This window comes from Cinclus cinclus, chromosome 3 (assembly GCF_963662255.1).
Source record: "Cinclus cinclus chromosome 3, bCinCin1.1, whole genome shotgun sequence".
Lineage (NCBI taxonomy): Eukaryota > Metazoa > Chordata > Aves > Passeriformes > Cinclidae > Cinclus > Cinclus cinclus.
This window is the reverse complement of record NC_085048.1, coordinates 108802764-108830394: the sequence shown is the minus strand read 5'-3', so window position 1 is coordinate 108830394 and position 27631 is coordinate 108802764. Positions and strand designations below refer to the sequence as shown.

General features: G+C 50.0%; 1 protein-coding gene across 1 annotated transcript; it reads right to left on the bottom strand.

Annotated features, from left to right (window-relative positions):
- Positions 1 to 559: 559 nt before the first annotated feature.
- LOC134041985 (serine/threonine-protein kinase pim-1-like) lies at positions 560 to 27631 on the bottom strand. The gene is made up of 10 exons (XM_062489056.1): positions 27570 to 27631; positions 25933 to 25948; positions 13975 to 14070; positions 13831 to 13881; positions 13233 to 13602; positions 12839 to 13015; positions 12494 to 12564; positions 7766 to 7892; positions 1046 to 1260; positions 560 to 643 (listed from the first exon to the last, which is right to left on the bottom strand). The coding sequence occupies exons 1-10, from the start codon at positions 27629 to 27631 to the stop codon at positions 560 to 562; spliced, it is 1269 nt and encodes a 422-aa protein (XP_062345040.1).

The window sequence follows — 27631 nt, the reverse complement described above, 5'->3', positions numbered from 1 at the left end:
TTGGGGCTGCTCTCCCCATGGCCACCTCCCATCCCTTCTCTCTGGACAAAGCCATGCCAGAGCACACAGCTGCCCAGAAGTTGACGAAATCTAGAAATAGCATCAGAGACAACTGTGTACAAGGCCATGGCTGTACAACTCAAAAGCTGAGACCACCTGGAACTGACTTTGTAGCACTGCCTGTTCCAGCAAACAACTTCTTCCTTCCCAGCCAGACAGAGTTGACAGAAAAAAAACACAAAGGCTTAGACATGGTTCAAAGTTACCCTTACGTTACTAAATGCAGAAGGATGGTTTCCCTTTTGGGCAACTTTTGCTGCCCTGACTTGCTTTTGGTGTTTTCTCAGCCTTATGACAGAGGAAAAGCCATGACAGAACCCAGAAACCATTCAAAGACCTCTCCTGCTATTGGTACATGCTGAGGATTGTGAAGTCTGCACTACACACTCATTGCAAAGACAGCCTGAAGTGCAGTGTCCAGCTGAGCTCTTCCTTGGCTGAGCTGCCTCCATGGGCTTAGCCCACAGGAAAAGCTCTCAGACTCCCTCCTGTTGATGCTTTAAGTTTTAGCTTTCACTTTCCTCAGATTCTGTGCTGACTTGGTGTGGGACTCTGAACTTTGTATTAAGTGTTGGTAGGTTCTCTTCTCAGGGCAGTTAGACACAGCAATCTTTTTCCAGCTTAAGAATCAAGGACAACCATTACCCAAAAATCATAAACAATGGGAAAGCGCCGGGAGTGGACCAGAAGGATGGGACTTGGTGACCTGAAGCTGTAACTGGACAATTAACCCCTACTATATAAGTTGACCAAAGGTTATAAAAGTGTAAAAACTCATGAGCGGGATCCATCTTTGATCCCTCCTGGGTGTAGCCCGGGCCAGGCTCTTGTACTGCCCAAGGTGTATCCTTTTAAGGCCTCTTAATTATCACCTACTGTATTCCTTTAACTATGCGTGGTCTCTCTTCCAGATCAGCCTCTCTAGGAATCACTACAGTGCAGAAACTGAAAATCTATCACACAGGACTTAGCTTGGTATCCTTACCTCACTCCCTTTTCCCTCTGAACTCAGCTCCGCGCTGTTTCTACTGATATCTTTGTAGCCAGTGCCATCTTTCCCTTTCTCTTCCTCTCCATTGCACATTATGATTGGCTTGCAGGAAGGAGAGCCCTTCCGGATGGGAGGCAACGGCTTGGAGGGAAGGAGCATAGAGGGAGGTGACCCAGAAAGATTCTCGGCAATAAAGTCACCACTCAGGCCTGCAAAGTGGGAAAACAAATGTAACAGAGGCTGCAATGTAAACCTAAAACATCAGAAGCTCCATGTTTCATGGGACACATTTCCTGGAAACTTTCCTGGAAACTAGCTGCACAGGGAAACATGCACCTGACAGCAGCCACCTGAGGCAGGCCACAGGATACCCTGAGCCACTTCCACAGAACTCCCAGGGGAACTCCCTGGCCTCTGGGCTGCCCTGGGACAGCAGGGAGCCCAGAGCCCTGTGCTTCCCAGCAATGGCTCAGCTGCACATGCAGCCTCCTGCTCCTCTCCCTGCCCCACAGCTCAGCAGCCCTACAGCTCCACGGGGCACTGGCAGCAGCACAGCTCATGGCAGGGGGCACCTGCAGGGCACAACTGCTCCCTGGCAATGTGCACAGGCTCTCCAGGCTGGCACAAGACCCTTCCTCCCACCAGAGAGCGGCCCAGCTCCCACCTTACCTCTGTGGGAGGCTGAGCCAGGCTCACAAGGGAAAAAGTACATTAGGTGAACTCCCACCTTTACAACCAATCATCTAATTGATGAGGAATACAAGGGAGTTTTGAATTAATCAGAAAATCACTTTGTGGTTTTTTGTTGTTGTTGATGTTTTTTCCATGAAACTAGCATCACTGTAATTCCTCTGAACGGTATGGAGCTGGCAAGCCAGGAGAGAGAGCTTCTACTCCTTTCCTTATGTATTACTCATTGCCCATCAAGTACTTTGGGATCCCTTTCCTTCCAAACAGTTGGCAAACCACAGTGATCACAAGTATTTGACAATTACACCTAGGAAGTAGTTGTTTTCAGATGCTAGTTTTCAGGGCCTTTGTTTCTCTAAGTCCCACTCGGTTCTGGGTTGGGTTTTCTTGGTTGCTTTTATTTCGCTTTACAACAAAGGAAGTGATGGTACAAGAACAATGGCACCCCATGTTACAAGTAAAGGAAGCTTTGCGCTCCCCATTACATATCCTCAGTAATCAAGGAGCCCAAATCTTTAGGGAACAAATTAGATTTCAAACGTTCCACTTCTGCTCAAATACTTGTCCCGTGGGTTTATTCCCTGCTTTCTTTCCTGCAGACACACCCAAATCCAGTATAAACAAGACCTGCATCAAAACATTTCTCATCATGGCAGTTAAAAGCAATTCAAACTTCCCTTAATGGAAATGGAAGACGGCAGATCATAAAAAGAAGAACATCCTTAAACCAATCTTTTATTTATCCATAGAGAATGTACAGGTCAATTTATGAAAGCACAACAGGTAATATTTAATGAAATTGCACATTTCTAGTCCAAAATGAATCCAGCAAAAACATCACCTTACTTACTGAGCAATACTTCTCCCTAGCTGCATTAAGCATTCCAGCTGCATATCACCAATTAAGGAGTCATTCCAAAGGGGCAAAACCCAGGATTTCTCAGAAATAACCCAGAGCAAAGGGACCTGGAAATCTCATCTGCTTTCTTCATCAGCTAATTATTTCTTCAAATTTCATCTCTCCTATCATTACCTGCCCAGTGATGGCAAAGGAACAACAACAACAGGCTTTGCTGGAGGCTTTCAACTCAAAGGCATTGGCTGGCACAGACGCACCAGAGACCGCAGTTTGTCTGGCACAATTCTACTTGTCAGGGATCAGGCAAGGCAGGGACAGGGGGACAAGGCAGAAGGCATCTCCTCCCCCAGCCTCAGCCTGCAACACTGACACAGGCAGAGAGAGTCAGGCAAGAGATTTGTCATTGTGAACATTCCACAGGTGGCTCTGGGCTTGTGCTGTCAGAGGATGACAGACTCAGACCCTGCATAGGCTGCATCCCTTTGGAAGTTTCCATCTCCATAACTGGAAAACTCAAAAGGACTTTCTCTCACAGAAGGTTTCCCCTCTTTCTCCCAGAGCAAAACCAGGCAATGGCTTTGATAGTCCATGACTCTCTTTCAGATGTCAAAGGTTTCAGTTCAGAATCTGCCTCAAGGAAATGTTATCTCCTTCAAGGGCAGGAGGAAGGAGTGAGAGGATTTCTAATTTCCTGATAAATGCCTTCTTCTTCTCTGCTAATTCTGACATGAGAAAGACTGCATGGAGATAAAAGGCGTGTGCAGGATGGACAGGAATGTTTCCTTTTCCTGCACTGCACTTCCAGGACCCCAAGGTCCCAATCCAGCTCTTGCCACTCAAGATTCACAATGCAGGAATTTTCACTACACCACTGCAGCACACTCCCAGTGACTGGGCTCTGGGATAGTCCACTGAGCCCATCAAGGAATTCAAATGAGTTTAAAGAAATTTTTAAAAGAATGATTTTTAACAAAGCTTTCAAAATATCACCTCTAATTCAAGGCTCTAGTAGTAATTTTAAGACAGACATGCCCTGTACCTACCTGCATGTTCAGACTTCTTCTCTCTGATGCTGCTGCTTGATCGTGGCCTTGAGAAAATGGAAAACACAAGAACATATGAGGAGGGAGAAAGAGAAGGGAAGGAACAGGTGTAGCAATCCTTCCTTGCTTGGTCCCTCTGATGAAGAAGAAAATGCAACACATCAAGCCAACAAGATGCAAAGCTCATTAATTGTCCTTAAGCATTCAGTTGCTGCAGCCAGGCAGAGCTGGCCAAGCTCCAGCTGAAACACAGCAGTCATTCCTCAACTTGCACCATAACTCCCCAATTCTGCTGACTTTCCTTTTGGAGCCAAGGGGCTCCTACAGCCTCCCTCAAGCAGCAGGAGCTGCCAAGCTGAGACACGAGTCTGCATGGAGGGCAGCTACTTTGGTTCTGCTGACAAAGCTTGACTTTGCCTGCTTGTGGCTCTCACTGGTACCAGTCTTGTGCTACATGTGGTCCGAACACAGCAGTATCCTGAGAAGGATATTCCACCTCATGGCTGTCTCAAGAAGGAAAAGCCTTTTTCCAACTCAACTGCTAGGCAAGTGTATTCACATTGCACTTTCAATGCACTACCAAAGCTTTCCAGTTGGAATGACATTTTTGTGACTCCTTCATTATTGCTGTCCTTCAGATAAGCTACATTGACAGCTACATTTTCTCACATATATACAAGCCAATATCTTCCCATCAGGTACAATACTATAACTCTTCTGTACATCCTTGCCCTCTCTGTTTTAATCCCAGACCTAAATATTAAACATTGATAGGATTTTACATCTATACCCGGAAAATATAGCTGGGTTCTCATTTCACAGCGCCGTCCCAGGCACAGAGAAATTATGCCTGACATTTACAGAAGCAGCACGTAAAGACAGAGACACCCCTCCAGCATCCAATATTTGGCCAAACAGAGTTTTCCGGTGCTGAAGTTGCCAGTCAAGGATCACAGTATTCAAAGATCTGCAGGATCCAGAGCCATGCAATACAGCTCCCAAATGACACCACAAACATTACAGAGGGAATCAATACCAAGCCCAGCAGAGGACCCATCTTCAGATGCTTTTAAGCCCTGCCTCCTCTTCCCCACCACCACCACCTCTGCTCTTGGGACACATGGTGTGGGGTTTGACATGGAGCTGGATCATCACAGATGGGCCAAATGGTGAATACACAGAGGTTTGCCTAAGTACATGGGAGAGAGCTGACTGTGCAAAGGAACCTCACAAGATGGCAAGAGGGAGCTGAACAGCAGACTGGAGCAGCAGACACCTTGGCTTACCTCATCTCCTGGGACTCTTGGACATCCAGCTGCAGAGAGCTGTGCAGAGACCCTGCAGCACTGCCAACACCGGGACTGACTGCCTTGGGTATAGGGGGGACCAAAGGCAGTCCCAATGACCCCTTCTTCATATCCCCACCTCTGGGATACAGCAAGGATGCCTGGAAAGAGTGGTACAAAGTGCTCAGATGAAGCATTCAGCCCTTCCTCACTGATGGCTGAAGACATTTAGCCATGCTTTTAACTGGGACCTGGCAGGAAAAGACCAGTCAAACTGCTGGAGTAGCTTGGCCTAGGATGGGGAATGAAAAGGCAAGTGGTGAGGGGGTGCTCATGCCCTAGACTTGCCAACTCTCTCCTTGGGCTCAGTTCACTGCAAGTGTGGCTATGATCCCAGCTGGAATCCACATGTTTGGTATCAAGTTGTTCTGCGGTGCCACGGCCTCCACTGGCCTTTTGGATGGTATGGGAACAGGTTCAGATCACTGTTCTCTCCCTGCCTCTTAGGCACCTCACAGCCAGTGCTGATCTCCAGCCAAGTCCCCACAAAGCCATTCTGCAGGATGTCAAAACCTGCTTTTCTCAAGCCCCTCAATTCTTCTGCTGCTGCCCTTCCCTCTTACAGTTGCCCAGAAGCCTTTCAGCCCAGAAGCTGCTGAGCTCTCGCGATGCTCCGTGCTCTCCAGCTCCCACACCTCCATCATCTCAGGCTCACTGGCATTTAGGAAGTTCAGCAGAGCTCTCTGCCCTGCTGCTCTCTGGAAGGTCTCTGCCTGCCCAAATTTCTCCAGGGCCCCCATGCCATGGCCAGGAAGGGAGGTGGAGGCAGTGGAGACAGATGCACGCCCTTCCTCAGTATCCCATCATTTCTGGCACAACTAAAGGGCCAAATCAGGACCTGTTTGAACTGCAGTGGAAGGATTAGATCCTGTCAGGAATACATTGGGCCCTTCCTCAGCAAGGCTGGAATCAAGTACATCAGCCTTTGATTGGACATTCTGTTTGCCAATGCTGTTGCTCATTTGCCTCCTCCTGCACCCCATGGCAAACCCAGAACAACTGGAGGTGCTGGCCCTGCTGCAAAGACAATCGTGTGCCTGGGCTTGGGGCTGCTCTCCCCATGGCCACCTCCCATCCCTTCCCTCTGGACAAAGCCATGCCACAGCACACAGCTGCCCAGAAGTTGACGAAATCTAGAAATAGCATCAGAGACAACTGTGTAGAAGGCTATGGCTGTACAACTCAAAGCTGAGGCCACCTGGAACTGACTTTGTAGCACTGCCTGTTCCAGCAAACTCCTTTTTTCCTTAGCAAGCAGACACAGCTGATGGAATACATATCCCTGACACAGCCATGCTTCAAAAATACCTCTAGGTTATAAAATCTAACATGCTTGCTTGGCCAGATTGGACAGCATAAGCAGCTTGGCCTGATTCTTGGGCTTTTCTCAGTCATAAGTCAGACAAGGAATTATGAGAGAGCCCAGAAACCATTCAAAGACCTCTCCTGCCATTGATGCATGCTGAGGATGTGAAGTTTGCACTACACACCCATTGCAAAGGCAGCGTGTTCTCAGACACTTCCCAGAAGTGCAGTATCCAGCTGAGCTCTTCCTTGGCCCAGCTGCTTCCATGGGCTCACACCACAGGAAAAGCTCTCTGAGCTCTGCTTACAGTGCAGAAAGTGAAAATCTATCACACAGGACTTAGCTCGGTCTCCTTACCATCTGTTCTTTTCCCTCTGAACTCAGCTCCCTGTCATTTCTAATTTTATCCTCACAGCCGGTGCCGTTTTTCCCAGTCTTGTGCTCTCCTCTGGACACCGTGCTTGGCTTGGTGGAAGGAGAGTCCTTCTGGATGGGAGGCAATGGCTTGGAGGGAAGGAGCATAGAAGGATTTGCCAGGGAAAACTTCTTGGCAAGAGGGTAGCCAGTCAGGCCTGCAAAGTAGAGATATAAAACTGTAACAGAGGCTGCAATGCAAACCTAAAACATCAGAAGCTTCATGTTTCATGGGACACATTTCCTGGAAACTTTCCTGGAAACTAGCTGCACAGGGAAACATGCACCTGACAGCAGCCACCTGAGGCAGGCCACAGGATCACACCCTGAGCCACTTCCACAGAGCTCCCAGGGGAACACCCTGGCCTCTAGGCTGCTCTGGGACAGCAGGGAGCCCAGAGCCCTGTGCTTCCCAGCAATGGCTCAGCTGCACATGCAGCCTCCTGCTCCTCTCCCTGCCCCACAGCTCAGCAGCCCTACAGCTCCATGGGGCACTGGCAGCAGCACAGCTCATGGCAGGGGGCACCTGCAGGGCACAACTGCTCCCTGGCAATGTGCACAGGCTCTCCAGGCTGGCACAAACCCTTCCTCCCACCAGAGAGCGGCCCAGCTCCCACCTTACCTCTGTGGGATGCTGAGCCAGCCTCACAAGGGATGAACTCATTTAGGTGAAGTCCCATCTTTATCATAAACACGTCTAATGGGTGGGGCATTTGCAGGATTCTTGAACTTTGGAGAAAATTTCTTGGGTTTCATTTCTCAAGGACCTAGCCTGTGAACTATTCCTCTGAACACTATTGAGTTACCATGGCTGACCAGAAAGTTGGATGGCTCCAATGGGAAGAGGGGAAAAAAACTCCTTCTCTAGTGTGGCTTCTGTGAACACCCAATAAAGACCCACACAGCTGTGACTGCTGTTTCTGCAAACTACAAAGAGCTCTCAGCAAGCAGGCAGGACTTGCTGGCGTTTTCATAGCACCTTAATATCATTCTCAGTGTTACACCCAATTAGCAAGCAGAGGAAGAACAGGAAATTTATCTGTTGTGAGACCTGACATTGGCGGCAAACAAAGGAACAGAACTTGCGTCTCATGACCGTGTCCAGTTTGTGGTCAGCTGTGGCCACAGTCCCTGTCCTGACTGAAAGTTTGAGTGATTTGGCTACTGTGAAAAGAAGAGGACGCTAATGACAAAACATAATGAGTAAGCTAATGAGAAAATGTTGTGATGCCAGGGCTGTCCTGGCAAGATCACCTGTAGCTCACAGCCACCAACTCTGACACAGAGCCAGAACTGACCACCATGGACCAATTTTCCCGGAAATCTGGTGGAATTTGTCTCCATTTGACTCGGGCCTTTCAGCTCCTTTCTATCCTCACCTTTTCCTTCCGTGGTCTTTCCTTTTCCAGTAAAATCCATCTTTGAACCCGTGCTTCTGTCTCGCAGAAGTACCTGGGGTTGAATTTGGGAACTGTCTCGGAGCAGACGGCGATAGGAGCTCGGTCCCCAGCCCTAGAACAAGGTGGGGTGACTCCAATCGCCAGCAGTCGGCACAGACAGGCAGAGCCAGACGTGTCTCCTGCCACTGTGTCCGTGTCAACCACAACCTTCACAGCCCCTTGCGGGGCTGCCCCTTTGTGACGCGCTGGCCCGTGGTTCTCTCGTTTCCATGGCCACAGAGCCCCCACCCCAGCTCCATCCCTTTCCCTTCCCTTCCCAAGGGCAGCCAGCCCTGGGCCCGGCCAGGCCAGGTCGGAGGGTTTGGCACTGTCTAGGAAGTAGCCGCTTTCCAAAGCTGCTTTTCAAGGCCTTTATTTCTGTAATTCCCACTCCGTTCTGCCTTGCAGCTTGTTGGTTGCGGATTTTGATTACTTCTCTTCACAACAAATAAAGTGGTGCCTTCCCCTCAGCAGCCCTGGGGATGTTCCTATGTGAAGCCATCTGTCTCACACGGTTTTAGACAATTTAAAACAGAACACTATGGATAAGCCGTCTCCTCTAAAGTGTTCCAACAATCCCGTTTCCAGCAAGAGGAAGTGAACAGTAAGAGATAAAGGTGGAAAAAAGGCCTGCCTCACCACCCACACGGCCTGGGGGAGAGACAGCTGGGCCCCGATCTGGCAAGGGCCCCAACCTCGGCTGCTGGGCAAAGGAAAAGGAAAACCACCAGCCCACCACTAACATTACGTACAGCAAACGCCAAAAAACAACCTTACAACCAAAAAACTCATCTCCGCTTTCTGGCCGGGCCCTACAATCCCAGCCCTGCCCCGGCGCGGCCTTAGAAGGCTCCTTATGGTAAAGAGCTCCGGCCGCCCCACCTAAAAACAATCACAGAACCCTCTCCTGCCCCGGCAAAATATTAACTTTTTCACTGCCCAAAATATGATTTTACAAATACTTTATTCTCTGTCCTGTGGAAAAAAAAACAGAGAACCAAAATGATAATATGTACAAAAACAGCACAAAAAACACCAAATTCAAAGTACGAGAAGAGTCAAGTCTCAGCTGAGGGAAGGAAGACATAGACTGAAATTCTTCCCTTTTTTTTATGCTACAGAAAAGCAACCCTTGTTTCCCTATAACACATAAAAAAATATGGGGTGGATTAAAGATTCTAACTCTAGATGTAAGAAGAAGCGTTGGTGTTAAATTAAATCAATGTTAAAATTGCTGTAAGTGCCCTAGGTTTAAATAGTGAAAAAACCCCTGCTTCTCCCTAGGGAAGAAGAAGAAAAACACCCTCTATTTTTAAAAGTGGAGTAAGCTTTTGTTTCAACTATTATAATCCTTTAAGTGTGCCTCATAAGTTGATATGGTCCTCAGTATTAGTTATGAATTAAAATGTTAGTTGAGAAAAAAAATATTACATAATAACCAGATCTCTATCCTCCCTGACGGCTAAACACTAGAACAGCAAGACCACTTACAAATGGTTTCTTATGAAAAAATCTCTATAGGCTGAAGAATCTCCTCTCTGAAAGAAACAAGTAAATGACTATTTTAGAAATGGTAAACTGAGTTGTTCTTTGTATGTTGCCAATGTAAAAAAACAAATGTGTGGAAAGAAGAAGAGTAGTCTGAAGTTTTATTCTAATTTTTCTTCTTCTTTTTTCCCCTATAGTTTCTGGTAATAAAGCTTGTCTTTGTACCATTTAATGCTAAGCCTGTTTTATCTTCCTCCTAATCCTATCTCACAAGTAAAAGCGTTCAAATTAACAATCCAAAACCACTACACTAAAGCAGTGTCTCCACCCAAACTCAAACTGAACCCAAAACACCCCATTGTGGAGACCCTAAAAGGCATTCCCTAGTTAGGAAGACACGAGAGGCTTCTCTCATAGCAAGCCCTGTTCTGTCATGCCAATGTAGCCCTGTTCTGTTCCCTGGGCCAGCCCCCTGCCCTCTCCCTGTCTCTCAGGCTTTCGGTCACTCCCACCCTGTTTCCCTGTTGGCTCCCATGCCCTAACCCCACCTTTGTGCCACCCCCATGTCTCCTGGTAAGTGCTCCCTGATGCTCCCCCTGCCCAGGACACCCATCTGCTTCAACCTGGACCCTCACCCCGACGTTCCCCTTTGTCTTTGCCTCTGACCCTGGACTATCCACGCAGTGGCTGAAATAAACATCTCCGTGGATCCCATACAAAGCCCTTGCTGCTCCTTTACCTGCAACCATCTTAACAGCTATCCAGGCTACAACACCTGGGGAGACAAAGGAGTCAAGAAGGATGTCCCAGCTCCCAACATTTCCTTTATCCCTACAGTAGCTGTACTCCAATTACTGCATACCAGAGTTTTACTTGATCCCTTTAATGCCAAGGGACCATGAAGGACTTGAACCTTGTTCAAGTCCAGCCTTGCCTGCCTATTTTGGAGTGGAGGGCAAAGACGCAGACAACTTTGGGCGGGGGTAGAGCTGAAATTGCATTTTGCTGCTTCTGATTTCCTCCCTGCTTTTGCAGCAGAGGGACATCTTTGTCCCTGCAAACCACTCCCCTTTCCAAGTGAAATGTGGGCCTGGCTACCAGCTCCAGGTTCTTGAAGAGACTGCTGCGGTTGGCAACAGGAATTGTTGCTGAACTTTTTGTGTTACTTAAACCCCCCCCACCAATTCCACCAAGTGGATGAGGAAAGAGGCAAAGAGATTTCGGTGGAAGAAGGGAGGCCAAAAGCTTGAAAAAAGGATGAAAGAAATGCTCCGATGATGATGATGATGTTAGTAACATGAATGATTTATTTTTGGCAGCAAATGAACACCCGCTGCCGTCCAGCCCTCCCAGACTGGCAGGTCGAGCGGTGCCGTTTCCATGGCATGAGCTGCTGGTAGCCTGGGGACAGAAACCAGAAAGCCACGGTCAGTGGCAGCAGGCTCCTGTCCCTCCTGTCCCCCCACGGCCTGTGCTCAGGCCAGGCTGCTGGCTGTGCTCAGAGCCCAAACCTCCCAGCCCATTCCCTCCTTGTTAGAGGAGAGCAGCGTGGCAGGACACGCTCCACCTCTTCTGCTCAAGCATGGCACAACAACCTCCTCAGCAGCTGCAAGAGCGACATTCTCGTGTGCCTGCTGCCGTTTGCCCTAAGCCCTTCTGCCACCCGAGCTGTGGAACCGGGTACCCACCTCTGGAGACCTGCTGCCAGGAGAGGAGCCGATCCCACACAAGGTACTCATCCTTTTGCAGGGGACATCCACACCGTGGACCCTCCCCGGGTAGCACCGGCACGGGATGCACTCCAGGGACGGTGCCGGTGCTTCTCCATCTGGTCTGGACACAAGCTGCAATCTTTCTGGAAAAAGCAAAGAACAATTGCATGAAAGTCATTTCAAAACAAGACCTGGAAACAAGAAAAAGCACCAAAGGTTGTCACCGTTTCACGGGCCTGGGGAAGGTCTGACCGCTCTTTATGATACTAAAATCTCTCCAGTGGTGGGGAAAAACCCTACCTTTCCCACCTGTATGCCCACCCCTTCCTCAAGGGCCTGCAAAGCAGAGCAGCTGGGCCATGGCTAAAGAACCCGTCCCCCTCTGCTGCTCCCCATCCACACGGATGGACGCTTATGTCAGGCCGGATGCCCCCACCCCAGCCTGTGCCATGCTGGCAGGAAGAAGCTGTCAGCGAGGCCAGGAGCCGGCTCCCCTTCCACAACATCCATCCCCTACCCCACCAAAAAGCAGCTGAGCAGTTGGCAGAAAGATTAATATTGTCCACTGCCACCCCACGGGGAACCACCGGCACGTGGCCAGGCTGAGCCCTGCCATGCCTGGAGGCACAAGCATCCCCCCACCTCTGCACCGCCTGGGGACTCATCTTGATTTCGTCGGGGTGCAGAGCGTGTCCTCTAGGAAGGGGCTGCAACCAAAGCCCATCAGCTTTGCCCTGCCAGTGGCCAGCTCGAGGACGGCGTTCTCCAGCTCTGCGCTGACCTCCAGAAGAACACGCCAGATGTGCTTTGGCTCGCGGGGACATCACGAGGCCATTGAGCTGCAGGGGGATGTTTCCCCTTTTCCACTCTGTGGCAACTTCACTGCACCGTGCCACAATTTCTCCAATAGGATGGGGAGCCCTGAGCCGCTCCCTCCACAAATCGCCGGGGACCTGAGGAAGCACCTCCTTGGCTGGACGCTCTCTGCTCCATGCCAGGGCCACTGGGAAATGCTCTGGGGAATTCTTTGAGAGCCACAAGACACGAGCAGCTGCTGCTTGCGGGCATCCTGGATTCTACTGTGCAGAGGGATGGATCTCTGCTGTCTCCTGGGCCAGGTGGGGCTTCTGCACCCAAGAATGTTCTAAAAGGTCATCCAAGGATGGCCTGTCTGCAGGGTCCATGGATAAGCACCACCTGATCAGGTGCTGGCACTCTGCAGAGAGAAACCAGAAACTGCTGGTCAGCTCCTGTCCATGCTCTGCCAGATTTCACAGTGCCCACAGCACACTAAGAGTGCTCAGAGCTGTTCGCACAGCTTCCCATCCATCCTCTCTTCTGGAAGAGAGCAGCAGAGGCACACGTGCCGCCTCCTCCAGCTCAGCCCAGGAGATGAACCTCCTCCCCAGCTGCAACAGCAGGACACTTATGTGCCACCTGCCCTCTCCCAAAGCCGTTCTTGCTCCCGTGCCTTGAAGGCCCATCCCCACCTTGAGACACCCGGGGCGGGAAGAAGAGCTGTCCCTGGACGACGTCCTCGCTGCTTTTGAAAGGAAGGTGCCTGCACACCAGCAGATAGAGCAGGATGCCCAGGGACCAGATGGTGGCTGGCTGGCCATGGTAGCGGCCAAAGAGGATCCACTCCGGTGGGTAGTACTCCCGCGTTCCTATGGCACACGGGCACAGCTCATCAGGCCAATGCTGATTGCTCCCTCCCTCCCAGCCAGCTCCTCAAAAGCCAGCCCCAGCTCCTGCCAAAATGCAACTTGGCTGCAGCCGGCTGAAGCAGCGTTCCCCCTCCCTCCCTCCCTCCCTGTGTGTTCCACCTGTGGAAGCACAGGGGAGAAGCTCCACTGCCCGGCTGGGCCCCGGCTTTGGGCTCACCGGCCATCTGGGTGTAGAACGTGTCCTGCAGGATGGTGCCGCAGCCGAAGTCGATGAGCTTCGCCTCGCCGGTGGCCAGGTCAACGAGCACGTTCTCGGCCTTGATGTCGCGGTGCAGGACGCCGCGGCTGGTGCAGTGCCGCACGGCCCCCAGCACCTGCCGGAACAGCGCCCGCGCCACGGGCTCTGGCAGGAACCCCCCCGCATGCAGCAGGTGCCAGAGGTCCTGACAGCGCTCCGGACGCTCCATGACCAGCGCGAAGCCGTCGGGCAGCTCGAACCAGTCCAGGAGCCGCACGATGCCGCGGAAGCCGGGCCACGACGCCATCCAGAGCAGCACCAGCTCCAGGGGCACAAGGGCGCCGTCGTGCTGCGGGGGAGCCGCCATGCCGTCAGCGGCGCCGATGCTGCGCTCGCCTTCGCCACCCCCTGCCCGGCGCCACCGCAGCTCCCATTGCCCATGGCCCGGGACGCTGCGCGGCCCCCGCTCGCTCCACGCTCGCTCCCATCGCAGCGTCCCGGCTCCCACCCGGCCGGGCCTGGCCTTACCCCGCCCGCCACGCCCCGCCGCCTGCTCCCGCTGGCCCCGCTCACTCACCAGCCGCGCCCACTCCAAGACGCGGTCCCGGGACACTCGCTTGATGGCCACCTGCAAGCCAAGGCGAGCGGAGGGCTCAGCTCGCCGCCCGCCGCCCGCCGCTCGCCGCCCCCCTCCCCGCTCCGAGCCGGCCCCGTCTCTTACCGGGACGCCGTCGGCGAGCCGGGTCCCGGCGTAAACGCTGCCGAAGCCGCCGCTCCCCAGCAGCGGGCCCTCCCGGTACAGCTGCTCCAGGGGAGGCTTCTCCGCCCGTGCGGACGGCACCGCGCTCTCGGCATTCTGCCCGGGGCACCCGCCCGCCCCGGCCGCCGCTGCTTCCCGAGCCGCCCCGGGCTCCGGCGCCTCGGGGCCGGCGGCCGAACTGCCGGGCGGCGAGGCTCGCTCGGGGGAATGCGCCGGCGGCGGGGCGGGAGCCGGGCGGCTGCGGGCCAGCTGTGGGCGGAACCGCGGGAGGGGCCTCGGTCGGGGCCGGGCCAGCGCCAGGGCCCGCGCCAGGCGGAGCCAAGAGACGCTGCTGCTCCACCACCGCCACCAGTGCAGCGAGGAGCTCGTCCACAGGCTCTTCAAAAGGTGCCACAGGCGGTACGGACTGAGCCCCGCGGAGGCGGCACCGCGGCGTGCCCGACAGGGGCGGGCAGGGGGCCGGCTCGCCCACGGCCGCCTTGCGGGGCACGGCATGAGCCGGGCTGGGAGAGGCGCAAAAAGGAGGGGACTGAACGGGATCACAGGGAGTCTGAGAGGGAGAAGGGCACGGAGGGCGAGCGGGAACTCGAGCGGAAAACCGATCGAGAGAGGCGCTGCTGCTGCTGCTGCTGCTGCTGCTGCTGCTGCTGCTGCTGCTGCTGCTGCGGAGCCGCCGGAGCGCGCGGCCGTTCTGCCGTTGCCTCCGCGAACCCAACGGAGGAGCCGCCGCGCGCCTCGTGGAACACAGGAAACAAAGTAGGAATAAATGAAGCTATTTCCTATTAGAGAAATAGCCAAATAAAGCAGTGGAGGAGTAAAGAAGACTGTTGGCTTGTGGCTTTCTTGTTTGAGTGAGATGAAGCATTTTGTGGGGAAGAATTGCCTCTTCGGACAATTTTGCCAGTGTGGGCTCGAGCGAAGCTTTTAAATTTCAAGTAGCAAAGAGAAATCGTGTCAGTATTGTCATCCCTTTTCATACTCTGCTGAGACACTTGCAGGCTGCCCAAAGACATCGTCTGCAATATGGAACTTGGACCCAAATGGATTGTGTCTGGATGTCACCAAATCTATGTGAATGACAAAAACTCTCCAGCAATATTTTTAGTGTTAGAGAATCTAGGAACAATGATATTCTGACCATGATGTTGTTCTGGCCGGGATGTGAAACAGAAATAATTTAATCCATACGTAGCCCTGGTGTGCACAGAAATTTTGTTTGTTTATTTCCTGTCAGTGTTAGTGGCAGAAGCATCCATTGCTCAGTTTGGGAAGGCTGACCCCTGACATGGACTCTCCTCAAGTGTGTCTCTGCCTCTGACACTAGAGAACACTGAGTGCCTGGAGAGCTCGTGTTGCCTGTGGAATGCTCCAGCTGACTGCCACCAGAAGCTGTGGACGTTCTTTTGGTATCTGATGCAGAAAAGGAGTTCTCCATAATACCATGCTACTTAAACCCACATTGGGATGCGGCTGTGTAGTGGCTCACCATGGAGCAGATTGCCTGCTTTGTCACTGCCAGCCCTGCTGATCCTGCAAGGGACCCTAGTGTATCCCATGCTTGTTTTGCCTGCAAGCAAAGCTTGCCTTGCCTTAGTAGTGTGGAGTAAATAGAGAAGTAATAAAATGGACAATTAAACAAGTTACTTTGGAGGAGATCCTCATGCTTTCACACATCAGCCCTGCACCTCATGCTCCGTATCCTAGTTTGAATGGACAGGTGCGTGCTAGGGAAAAAGCAGGACCTTCCCTTGAAATGGAGAAAGTAAAATCCTTCCCACTGAGTCAGTATAATTTTGAAATCAAGAGGTTCTCAGGGAAAGATAGGGGGACAGGAAGAACAGTTCTCTACTAAATATATAACAAGGCCAATCTAAACAACAATAACTATGAAATTAACAGGAACCCAGTCACAGTTCCTTTGGTTGTGTGCTCTTTTCCCCCCTGGTGCAGTAACCATCACCATTGGCAGTGAGCTCTGGCAGGTTCCCAGTGGACAGGGCAGGTGTGAGGATCCCTGCACAGCTGCAGGAGAGCTGGGGGTGATGGCAGCTGTGTCCCAGATGGGAAGGGTGGAGGAGAGACTCTGCTCACGAATCCTTGGAGCAGTGTCGGTCCCGGTGCTCCAACAGGATGCTTGGAGATAGCAAACTGAAGCAGGACAGCATCCTGGCAGGGGTGTGAGGTCCAACACCAGAAGAGGCAGCTCCTGGCACTGGGATGGCGCGGTGAGGTTTTCCAGCTGCCTTCCTCCTTCCAGAGCCAAAAAGGGGTGAGTACCAGTAACTGCTCCCCCACGCTCCTTTACCTGCTTCGAATCTCGTGGCCTTGGACTCCTTCACCACACTGGCCCCGCCCTCCCAGAGAAACACCCAAAAAAAAAGGGAGGCTCTACCTTCCCCATCTCAAGGTCTCAAGGACCTGGCCATCCTTAGCATGTCAATGGGAAAAAATATAAAAATATAAAGTATAAAAAAACAAAACATACCACCAAATTTATACACAATAAAAAATATAACCACAAAATTATTAAGATAGAATCAAAATATATTTATTGAAACCTACAGATAACTATCAGAACATATGTACATCTGGAACTATACAGGCTAATGCATAAATCCTTGTCTTCAAACGCTCTTTGGATAGGCAGCAGCTTCTTCCTGGGCTTGGAGGAAAGAGCTCTTCTGGACAGCAGGAAAGGACTTTGTGGGTAAATGCACAAAAGAATGTCCAGAGAAAACTCGGTGGAAACACAGTAGCCAGGCAGGTCTGCAAAATGGAGACACAAAATGTAACAGAGGCTGCAATGCAAACCTAAAGCATCTGAAGCTCCATATTTCATAGAACACATTTCTTGGAAATTCATAAATAGCTGCACAGGGAAACATTCTCCTACCATCACCCTCTGGAGGCAGGCCAGGGGCACACCCTGAGCCACTTCCACAGAGCTCCCAGGGGAACTCCCTGGCCTCTGGGCTGCCCTGGGACAGCAGGGAGCCCAGAGCCCTGTGCTTCCCAGCAATGGCTCAGCTGCACATGCAGCCTCCTGCTCCTCTCCCTGCCCCACAGCTCAGCAGCCCTACAGCTCCACGGGGCACTGGCAGCAGCACAGCTCATGGCAGGGGGCACCTGCAGGGCACAACTGCTCCCTGGCAATGTGCACAGGCTCTCCAGGCTGGCACAAGACCCTTCCTCCCACCAGAGAGCGGCCCAGCTCCCACCTTACCTCGGTGGGAGGCTTGAGCCATGCTAGTCCTTCACTTTGTCCTCAATCCAGAGTGTCTTCAGGCCCCTGAGCATGCCATGACTAGGAAGGGCAGTGGAGAGAGCAGGGGCAGATGCACACCCTTCCTGAGTATTTTGTCAATTTTGGCCCAGCTAAAAGGTCAGAACCGCAGGTGTCCATCTCAGCATTTGGTCAACTTGCTGGAGAACATCAAGCCTTCACCAGCCCAGGATGTTGGAGAGGTATTCTTGGACATGTGGGGGCTAGCTGGCATCACGCTTCTTCAGCTTGGTGCCCATCACCTCGTAGAGGGCAGAGGCGAGCCTGGTGACCACCGTGCGCACATTGGCGCTGCGGACAGGCAGCGCCTTGTTCTCCAGGAAGGACCAGAGCACGGGCAGGGCGTAGCGCTGGACCACTTCAGGGCTCCTGGCATAAACCCCTTCCACAAGCACTGCCGGGACAGAGACACAAGCTTCTGAAACAACAACCTTAATGCAAACAAGGATCCACCTCGAGATTTGCTTCTTGGAAGCCTCTCTGGCTAAGAGCAGTGAAATAGCACACAGAGCCCAACGATCCAGAAATGGCCAAAGCAGCTGATCCTCCCCAAAATAGAACCACCAACACCTCAGGAGTACTGTCTCCAAACAAATACTTGCACCTGTGGGCAGAACTTATACCTTTACTGGATCATTTCACAATCTGTTTCAACATCAAGAATGACTAAAATGTCAACTTCCCTTTCATTTCCATTAGGAAGTTGTCTAAACCCACACTGAAGATTTGGAAATGCACCATGGAGATTCAATTGAAAGGTTTCTAAGAAAAAGGACAATTCCATCTTTGTGACCCTTGATGTCAAAGTGCCAGAATCCAATCTGGCTCTTCCCTTTGCTCAGTGGCACACAGCAAAGGGCACTATTAGACCACACTTCCAAACTCCAGCCCACCAGACATGGGTGCTGCTTGACAGCTGGATTAGAAACATCAGTGACTAGCTGCTGTCTTTGGCACAATGCTTTTGTGCCTTCCAACAAACAGCTGCTTCAAACCTCAGGGTGTCTTAGGTAATTACCCAGACCTCATTGCTGTGGCATTTGTGCATCTCCACATTTTAATGTCATTCCCCCTCCCAATGTTAATGGCATTTTTCTTGCAATGTGCACTGCAATAGTAGAATGTAGAGAGAAAAATGCAACACAGATGAATGAAATTTAACCACAACACGAGTGTCTTCTCCCTTTCTCTCTGAAGCCTACTCCCTGCTCAATTTCTGAACTGAACTTTGTCAAACACAGGCAAAAAATTGACAACCAACAGGCTCCTTGCATGGCAGATGTGGCTGAGACATCAAAACCTGAAATGCTCTGGACACCATTCTTATTTTCTGATCAGGCAAAATGTTATGCAGTAGCCACTACTTATTCTGTGGTGGAAGAGACTTCATTTTCTCTATGCTCGTAATCCACCAGCAATCATCAGTATTTAAACAGTTCATAAAAGTGCCCAAAACCATTTCTGTCAAGCAGGAAAAGGGTTATGGCATCCATTTCAAAATGGGTGTTAATTTCAGTTAAAATCCAATTCAAGACATTGGTCACAATGGAACTTGAGAAAACATTGTTTGTTCCCACTAAATCTCAGAGAGAACATCTGCTCTTCCTAAAAGAGTCCTAATTTATGTTTATTTCCTTTATTTGAAGAAGAGATCAAAATATCTCCAAAACTAAATTCCCTCTTCCTAGACATCTACTTTATCCCAATGCCCTTTCAAGGGCTTTTGACATTCTCAATCACCGAACACTGCGCATTTGAGATTCCTGAAGAAGACACAAAGTCTATGAAACCTTGCATTTAAAGATGCTGGCACACTTAGCAGTGCATTTAGACCCCGTTAAAGCAAGGCTGTAAATCATCTTGTCCACTATATATAGAGATTATCACTTTTCCAATCCTGGGCTGTTGCTGACATAGCAAGCTCCTCTGAGGAATCAATTATCAGCTGCATTTGTAGCATTTTGGACAGCACTGACACAGGAAGACACTGTTTGCACACCCTGAAATGCTCAGTCCAATGCCACTTTGACAGCACAGGCAGGGAGCCTCAGCACTCTGCTTCTGCCCCTCTGGCCCCAAAGGCTGCCTTGCACCAAATCCGTGCCCCTAATCTGGGTGCTGAGTTTTGACCTAAGCTGTGACCCCCAGGCACTGCAGGGTTCAGTCTCAAAACTTTTCAAGAGCAAAATGAGAATTCTGTGAGGACAAAACAAACGGATTGCCTGAAACAGCACTTGCTACATTTTCCCTAAAGGACCAGAGATGACCCTGAGCTCCCAAGAGAAGAGCCAGCTCGGGTATTTTTAACCCCTCCCTTTCCTGGAGGTGGGCTCTGAGATGCCCCAGTGAGAGCTCGGCCCCAAGGCCGAGCGCCACCCCCGTGCCAGGTACTGCACACCTCTGCAGCAGCCAGGGAAAACCTGCCAAACACAGCTGCCTTGGGCATTGGGCAGGAGGGACAAGCTCAGCACCTCCTGATTTGGAGCAGCTACTCTACTGTCTATTGCCAGGAATGCCCTGGAAATGCTCCCTGGGGAGACCTCTTGGCTTAGCAGAGGCCATACCTGTGATACGCTCTGTCACATCCAGCAGAGCTTGGCCACTCAGCTGACTCCATTGGTGGCTGAACTCTTTCATCAGTGCTACTTTATCTACAAGAGAAACACACGTTTCTGCTCACTCTTCTGAGGTCCTAGGAGAAAGGAGAGTGGGGAGGGGAAGGGCAGGGGCAGCCCCAATTTATAAAATCAAGTAATTTTCTGCTGATGTACTTCTTTCCTTCCAGCCTACTTGAGGGGGGGTTAAATTCCCAAAGAAAACCTCTCCGTTCACATTTGTCAATGCAAAGTTGTCTGCTGGACCTGGAGCTACGTTAAACATTTCAGATCAAGGACCTCAAGTGTTCAATCACACGTAAGCAGTGAAAAGGTTTTGAACTCCAGAGCAAACAGGAAGAAGCCCAGACTTGGGATACACAAAGGCACAGAGTCAGGCAGTTCAGGAGTTCACAGAGCAGCTGAGGTGGAGAAAGTGGAAACTCCCCTTGAAGATCTGCCTCTTCAACACTCCATTTGTCAGGCATATTTCTCCCGAGCAGCATTTTCAGAGCTGACATAAATCTCTGTGACAAAGGAATTTAGAGCAGTCCTTGCCTGTGTAGGTATTTGCCACAGCCATCCTGCCCCATGAAAACAACATGTGGAACAAGACATCACTGACAGCTGGATTTCTATCTGCTTGTTTTAAGGAAATGCACTTGGTGAATCATAAGCGTCCCATTTGAAAAAAGAAGACAAATGGGAAAGGTGGAACAGAGGCAGCTACTGCCTATAATGTGGAGCTTTCCAGGGGGCTGCTCTGCAGAAGCTCTGATGGGCCAGTGTCCCTTCATGGCAACAGCAAAGCTATTAATTTGGGAACTCTAATGGGGTCCAAGCAAACTCCAAAATCCCCTTTGCCTCTGAATTGTAGCAAAGCTGTAGTCCAGGACCTCCTCTCCAGACAAGCAGCACAGAGCCAAGGGCTCCTGGCACTTGTGGGAAATGCTGATGCACATTCAAGCCTCTTGGGGGACTGGTGCCTAAGGACTGCACCCCCACAGCTTCTGGTGGATGTCAGCTGGAGTGTTCCACGGGCAACAAGAGCTCTCCTGGCACTCAGTGTTCTCTTGTGTCAGAGAGGCAGAGACACAGTTGAGGAGAGTCCATGTCAGCCTTACCAAAATGAGAAACGGATTTTTCCAGCGCTTTCACAGCTGCAGCATGAACCCCGGTATCCTTTGAGTTCAGGCTCTTTAGTATTCCTTCCACTAAACGGACAATCACGGGGTTCAAGGCATCTTCCAGGATGGCTATCATTTCTGCCAGCACGTCCAGCGCCATCTGCTTCACTCTCTTGTGCGTGTCAGATATTCTCAGGACAAAATGATCAAAAATCTGTGAAGAGAACAAGCAGCAAGAAAGCTGGATTAAAATGTCCTTGTTTGGAGAGGGGATGTAGCAATGATCATTTAGTGCCCAAGAGAGGTACACACCATCTTTACCAAGTGCAATAGAGACAAGGATGGAAACGAGTAGCCACAGTTGTGTTTGTGCAAGACAGGATGGAGTTTGGAGAAGTATCTCTGTAAAAACATTTGGGTTATACCAACCCAGCCTGATACTTCTCTTCCCCATCCAAACCCATTTTTCATCAAGAGAAGAATTGCCATGCTTTCAGTGGCTGGATTCCTTTCATTGAACCCAGCTGGGAGTAGGAGACAGCAAAGGTTAGAGCAGTGGAAAATTCTGTCATCATGTGATGAACAGCATCAATAGGCACCTGCCAGACAAATACAGCTGGACTGAAAGAACTTGTCCTGCATGCTGGACCTGAGTTAAATTTGTCTGAGTAAGAGGGGCCATCCTATCCCAAATGGGCAGGATGTAGTGCCAAGATACAGTGAATTAAGTGTACTGCTACAGGCTTGGGAGAGGAGCTGAAGGGAAGGAACAGTGAAGATACCCTACATACTTGGACAATGTTCGTGGTGATGAGCTTGGGGCTGTTTTTGCACAGGTCTAGGAGGAGTGCCACTCCTTCCATCCGTGTCTCAAAGCCCTTGGCTTCCAGGAGATCATCAAGCTTCTGGAGCATCTCCATTTCATCCACAGCTGGAGGCAACGTGACCTGGACTTTTGGATGGTGTAGGAGGCGTCCATCCGAGGTCGACTTCACCCTGGAAAATAAAAGCAAATGATGGCTTGTTGGTGATAATACCTGCAGATAATTGTGAGCAAAACATCCAGAGGTGATTTACTCATGATGTGATTTCAAGCTAGAGAATCATGAGGCTCTGAAAAGAGCATGGACTTCATGACAATCATTACAGGAGACAATCTGCAAAGTAACATTTTCGCCAGTTCTCACTCAGGAAAACCAAGGATGAGATGCATCTGATCTATCTTCAGGAGGCTTCCCAGGCACACAGGTTGCATTGCTTTGTGGAGAACGAGAGACACTAATTCCATGTTTAAATGCCTGCTCATATGGGAGGTGTGTGTCTTGTAAGAAGGAAACTCATCACTCTGCAGAAATGTCTCTACACCAGGCATGACAGTCTGAAAGAGGAGCTCAGATGCATCTGAGCAGATGACCAGGGGCATATCTGAAGGATCCAGAAAATCAGTAACAGAGATAAATCAGATGCCAGACATCCCAGCATTATGCTCACATTAAGTTTGCGTTCCTAGAGTCTAGATCTATAACTTAACAAACCCACTGGGAACAATTCTCTTGGATCAACTTGTCTCTCCCATGAGCATGGGAAGATCCTAGCTATGCTACTGAGGCATGTGGTCACTTTCCTGCCACTGCTGAGCATCACAGAGCTAAATAAATCTGTTCTGTTATCAGAGAACAGGTACAAGTAGCTCTGCCACTGGCATGAAGACACAGCAAGGACCAAATCCCTGTCTTAAGTGCAGATTGCAGCACAGGAGGAAATCAACCAAACATGCTGTCCATCCAGCAAACTATATGAAGGACAAGAATATCAAGACAAAAAGTCCCTATTGAGACACCTTTTGACCAAAGTTGCTCAGGAGTTGCCTTGCTACTTACTACTCAAACTTGGTTCTGTGTGAGGGTAAGAAAACCATGACTCAGCCAAGCCAATCCACTTAAATGGGAACTGCTTGTTTGGGGAATGGCATCTTGCCGCTAGATTGGGATTTCTCCTCAAAACACCCATCTGAAAAAGACTCCACTCAGATGTAAAAAGCCCTGGTTGAATTTACTTGTCCCAAGTCGGGCAGCAGAGACATGGCCCTCTCCAATCCTCCACAACACAGCCCTTGCCACTGCCCTGACTTGTCTGTGCTGTAACCAATGAGTGTCTTTCTGTCGCCTCATTTCTGTGGAAACCCCTGCAGAGATGTTTGTTCAGTGTAACACAGAAGTAGACATTTTTATTAAAGAGCATTTGTAGGGAAAGGAAACAATCGCTGGCACAGGCCATCTCTGCCAGAAAGATTTTCCTGAAGAAGAGAAATGTCAAACTTGTTGTGTGCTTTGTCACATCTAACAAAAGTGCTCAGTACCGTTGACTAGAAGGCAATGTGGCCTGGGGCTTCTTTGAGATATTGCTCCTCATCTTCACGGGGCTCTTGACACATGGGCGTTCACCCTTCTGCTCTTCCATCCCCTACAAGGACACAGAGAAACCCCACCAACATTTCGAATATAGAATAGGAAACTGTCTGCTTAAAAACACAAGTTAGAACCAGGATCACTGCAACCAAGGCTTAGGGAAATATTTGCAAACCTACAGAAGGAAACAGACCAGAGATTCAGTGATGCCAACTCTTTGTTTGCAATAGCCCAAGGCAGGTTATGGGTGCTGCCATAGTGAGCAGCAGTTTAAACTCCCCAATTCATGAGTCTCGAGCATAAATGGCAATAATGGAAACTGGTAGGCACCAAGAGATCTTATAGGAAAAAGCAGAAAATTAGGACTCTTTGGGGTGGGCCAATTTTGTTGGAAGGTGATTTGGTTCAACACTCGCTCTCCCTGTTTGTGCACAAAGGACACGCTCCCTTCTATAACGTAGATAAAAACAATGAAAGTCCCCCCAAGACAAATGATTTTCCTCTGGATGCTGCTGGATTCACCAAGCTTCTTCCAGCTCCACAGGGCTTGACAGCAGGGCAGTATTCCCAAAAGACAGACGGTAATTGTAGCAATTAGGATTGACTTGGACATCTGCTGCAGTTTTGGAAATTCTCTTGGCACTACTGCTTCCAGTGTCTTTTGCAAAGACTCTGTTCTCCTCAGAAGCACTTTTCTCACTTCATTGCTTTACTGGGAGCAGAGCAGGGACAGCAGGGTGGGGAGTTATGCTTAAATGTAAACCCACTTTCTCCTCTTCCCCTTTCCTCTTTGTGACCAATAGTCAAAATATTCAAAGCCCCACTTTTCCCCTAAGAATATCAGTTCCTTTGTGGTCTGCAGATGAACAGGCTGGGGATTAACAGCTCATTCCCAGGAGCAAAATGATTGAGCAGAAGGGGAATGAGATAAAAACAGATTAGGTATGTTTGATGTCCTATTAGCTGTGGCTATACTTGCACAAAGGAGACATTTCTCCTGCCAAGCACTTACTTTCTTCTTAATTCTTCTCAGAATATCTTCCAGGTCACAGGCAGGAACGGATCGCTCCAAAAGCATTTTACATTTTTGGTCATCCAGCAATATCTTCACCATCTCCTGTCCATAATGCCTATGGAAGGATTGAGGGAAGACAGGAAGAAAGGGAGGCAGGCAGGCAGGAAGGAAGGAAGGAGAGAAAAGACAGAAAGATGAACAAACAAAGCAAGACTATTAAAAGAAAAGGCTGATACATTAACATTAAACACATCAGCTGCAATCCTTGCATGAGAAGGCATTACCTACTCATCAAAGAGAGAGATTTACCCCTACTTGTCACTGCACAGTTCTGTCAGCTGAACACAAGAGGCAAGAGGAGAATGTGGGGCTACAGAAAAATACCATTTCACTCTGAAACTCGGGGTGTGATTCTGTGGGATCAAAGGATCCAAGGGAACAAGCAAAAGACATCTGCTTTGTTGTCGGAGCCATTAGCAGTACTTTCTGACATTTGCAATGGCAGTGCAATACAATACAATAATTTGCCTTTCTTTAGCTGGTAGGGAAAACAGGGAAAAACACCTCATGCTTTCTATGTGAGATTCTATAGGATATGTATGCACAGGGGCAACGAGTTGTGCTGGTATTCGAGGCGTCTATAAATGTGAATTTGAGTAAGGGGAGTTTGGTGTTTTGGGTGGATTTTGCCACTAGGAAACCACAGTTTTCTTCAAGAAGAAATTTGGAGGTCATTGAGTCACAGACAACAGCATTCTAGAAATCTGCAGAAGAGATTTAGACAGACTACAGAATACATTCTAAACAATATAGACAGAATACATTAGCTAAAGAGCCCTGACATATTTCCAGGAAAGCCTTAAATTCATAAGAAAGAGATGTTTGGGATCCTTTGGTGATGAACACTTTGGATTTGTGTTGTGCACTTCAGACCAAACAAAACTATTTGACTGCCAAATCTGAGCTCTTTTGATCTCAGGAAAGAATCCTTCAAATCACAGGAAGTTGGCAATGCTCCTTCTTGCTGGACAACCTCAGCTTACCCACTACAGTCATTTCCCCAGGTAATCCAGAGCAGTGGTCACAGCACCAAGGCTGACAGAGCTCGAGAAACGTTTGGACAATGCTCTTGGGCACATGGAGTGAGTCTTGGCATGTCCTGCACATGGCTGGCAGCTGGACTCCATGGCCCCAATGGACCCATACAACTCCGGGTATTCCATGCCTCTATGGCCCTTATCCACACCGTGAGGTAACTTAATATTGCCTTTCGTTACCACTCTTTTGTGGTTTTACCTTTCTAGACAGACACAAGACAGTTTTGCTGTGTGAGGAGGTGAAATGAAGATGGTTACCTTGTGTCCTTGTGGCAGTCCTGAGCAAGCGTCCCTGCCGCGTGCGCCAGCCTCTCAGCCCTGGGTGTGCCTGCGAGCTTGGTGACTCCAATTTTCTCCATCAAGGACAGCAGCAGTTGCACCACACACTTCCGCACCTGGGCGTGGCGGCTCCTGGCAAGAGGAGAGCAAACACTGGGGCACAGGGAGAAGGAGCAACAGCAGCACAGGCCTTGGCCAGAGCGTGCTCCCTGCCATTGCTGCGGGAAGGAGGCCTGGCTTCTCCCTGCAGCTTCAGACACCTGTAGAAGCTTCTGTCCTCAGAGAAACTCAAATTAGCATTGGACACAAGGACTGTCTGCAAGGAAGACGGAGGAATTCAGTCTCCCTGCACGACCTGATACTCAGTGTCTTTGCCACAATTTCCACTGAGAAAGATAAAAAAATAGATTACATATGAATTCTTTAGAAATGAAAGACCATTCATGCTAACCTATCAGAGGGCACCCATTACACAGAGCTGCAGCAGGACTGAGGCTCATTCCAGCCATTTATCCCCAAATCTGCAGAGCTTTGGAAAAATACAGATGCAGAGAAAACACACTGTGGGCCGTGAAGTTGCAGAATATGCAGCAATGCAGCCTGTTTCTTTTGTGAGGATTGGCAAGGGGTACATCTGAATGTTTTATCCTATTGCAAAGATGGGGAAAGTGTGGCAATCAATTTATCCAGATTGTCCAGTTCTAGAGAGTGTCTTTTGATAATTATCAGGCTCAGCACAAACACTTAAGGCAGCATTTGCATCAGCTATTCCATAGTAGTGAGCCTGTGAAGGTGTATGTGCAGTGATTCATCATCTCAAGGCTAACATGAAACACCAGTTTGATTAGAAAGTAGAGTTCTATGGCCAGGACAGTCATACAGGACTCCTTTGGCAGGAGCTGCACCTGCTGTGCAGGCTGTGTCACAGCCAGCACATTCTCCCCTAGGTGCTCCATACCCCAGCAAGTACCCTCCTTATTTCTCCAGTTAATGGCATCATGAGGATGCATGTTTTTTCCCAGGGCCTCTGTGCTTAGTGCAGTGAAATATCAAAGAGCACTCATAGCTGCAATTGCAATTGTCCCTCTTCCCACAGAAGCACAAGGCTCTATCCTTAGCCTTTGCAGGCACTTGCACTTCCCCACCATTCACCACATCTAGGCAACTCTGACAGACTGGGAGGACTCCAGGAAGCAGAGGGAAGATGAGTCAGAAGAGGTTTAGGCTGTATATCAGGAAAAGTTTTTTCTCCCAGAGGGTGCCTGGAGCACTGGAACAGGCTCCCCAGGGCAGTGGTCAACAGCACCAAGCCTGACAGAGTTCAAGCAGCATTTGGACAACAATCTCAGGCACATGGTGTGACTCTTGGGGTGCTCTGTGCAAGGCCAGGAACTGGATTTGATCATCCTCCTGGCCTCGTCCAACTTCCCAAGTTCTACAGTTCTGTGATTCTGAGAACTCATAGGCTGAGGGAGGGCAGAAATAGGGGAGAAGAGGAAAGAAATGAGGTGGATTGGAGAATCCAGTCACTGAGTTGACAGAAGATGCAGGATACAGGACCCTTCCCTCCCACCATTCCCATTCTTTCTCTCATCCCTTCCCCCACCCACAAGCACTCTAGAGGGTGAGGAATATCACTGAAAGAAGAAGAACGTACTTGACTCCACTGTCCAGGAGAGCAGTCATTGCTCGTGCAGGAGTCACATTCTCCACCATGATCCCCAGGGTGTGACTGGCTGCTTTCTCAACAAACTCTGGCGAGTTCCACACCATGTGCAGAATGACCTGAGCCACCTCATCCACCTCAGAGTCCAT

Excerpts from the sequence above, each read along its gene's own strand:
- LOC134041985 (XM_062489056.1), bottom strand. The coding sequence starts at position 27,631 with ATGGACTCTGAGGTGGATGAGGTGGCTCAGGTCATTCTGCACATGGTG. Across the intron at positions 1,261-7,765 it reads TTCCTTTGTTTGCCGCCAAT|GCCTGAGTGGTGACTTTATT; the intron begins GTCAGGTCTCAC and ends CCCACTTTGCAG. Across the intron at positions 644-1,045 it reads CAGAGGGAAAAGGGAGTGAG|AGAACCTACCAACACTTAAT; the intron begins GTAAGGATACCA and ends TGCCCTGAGAAG.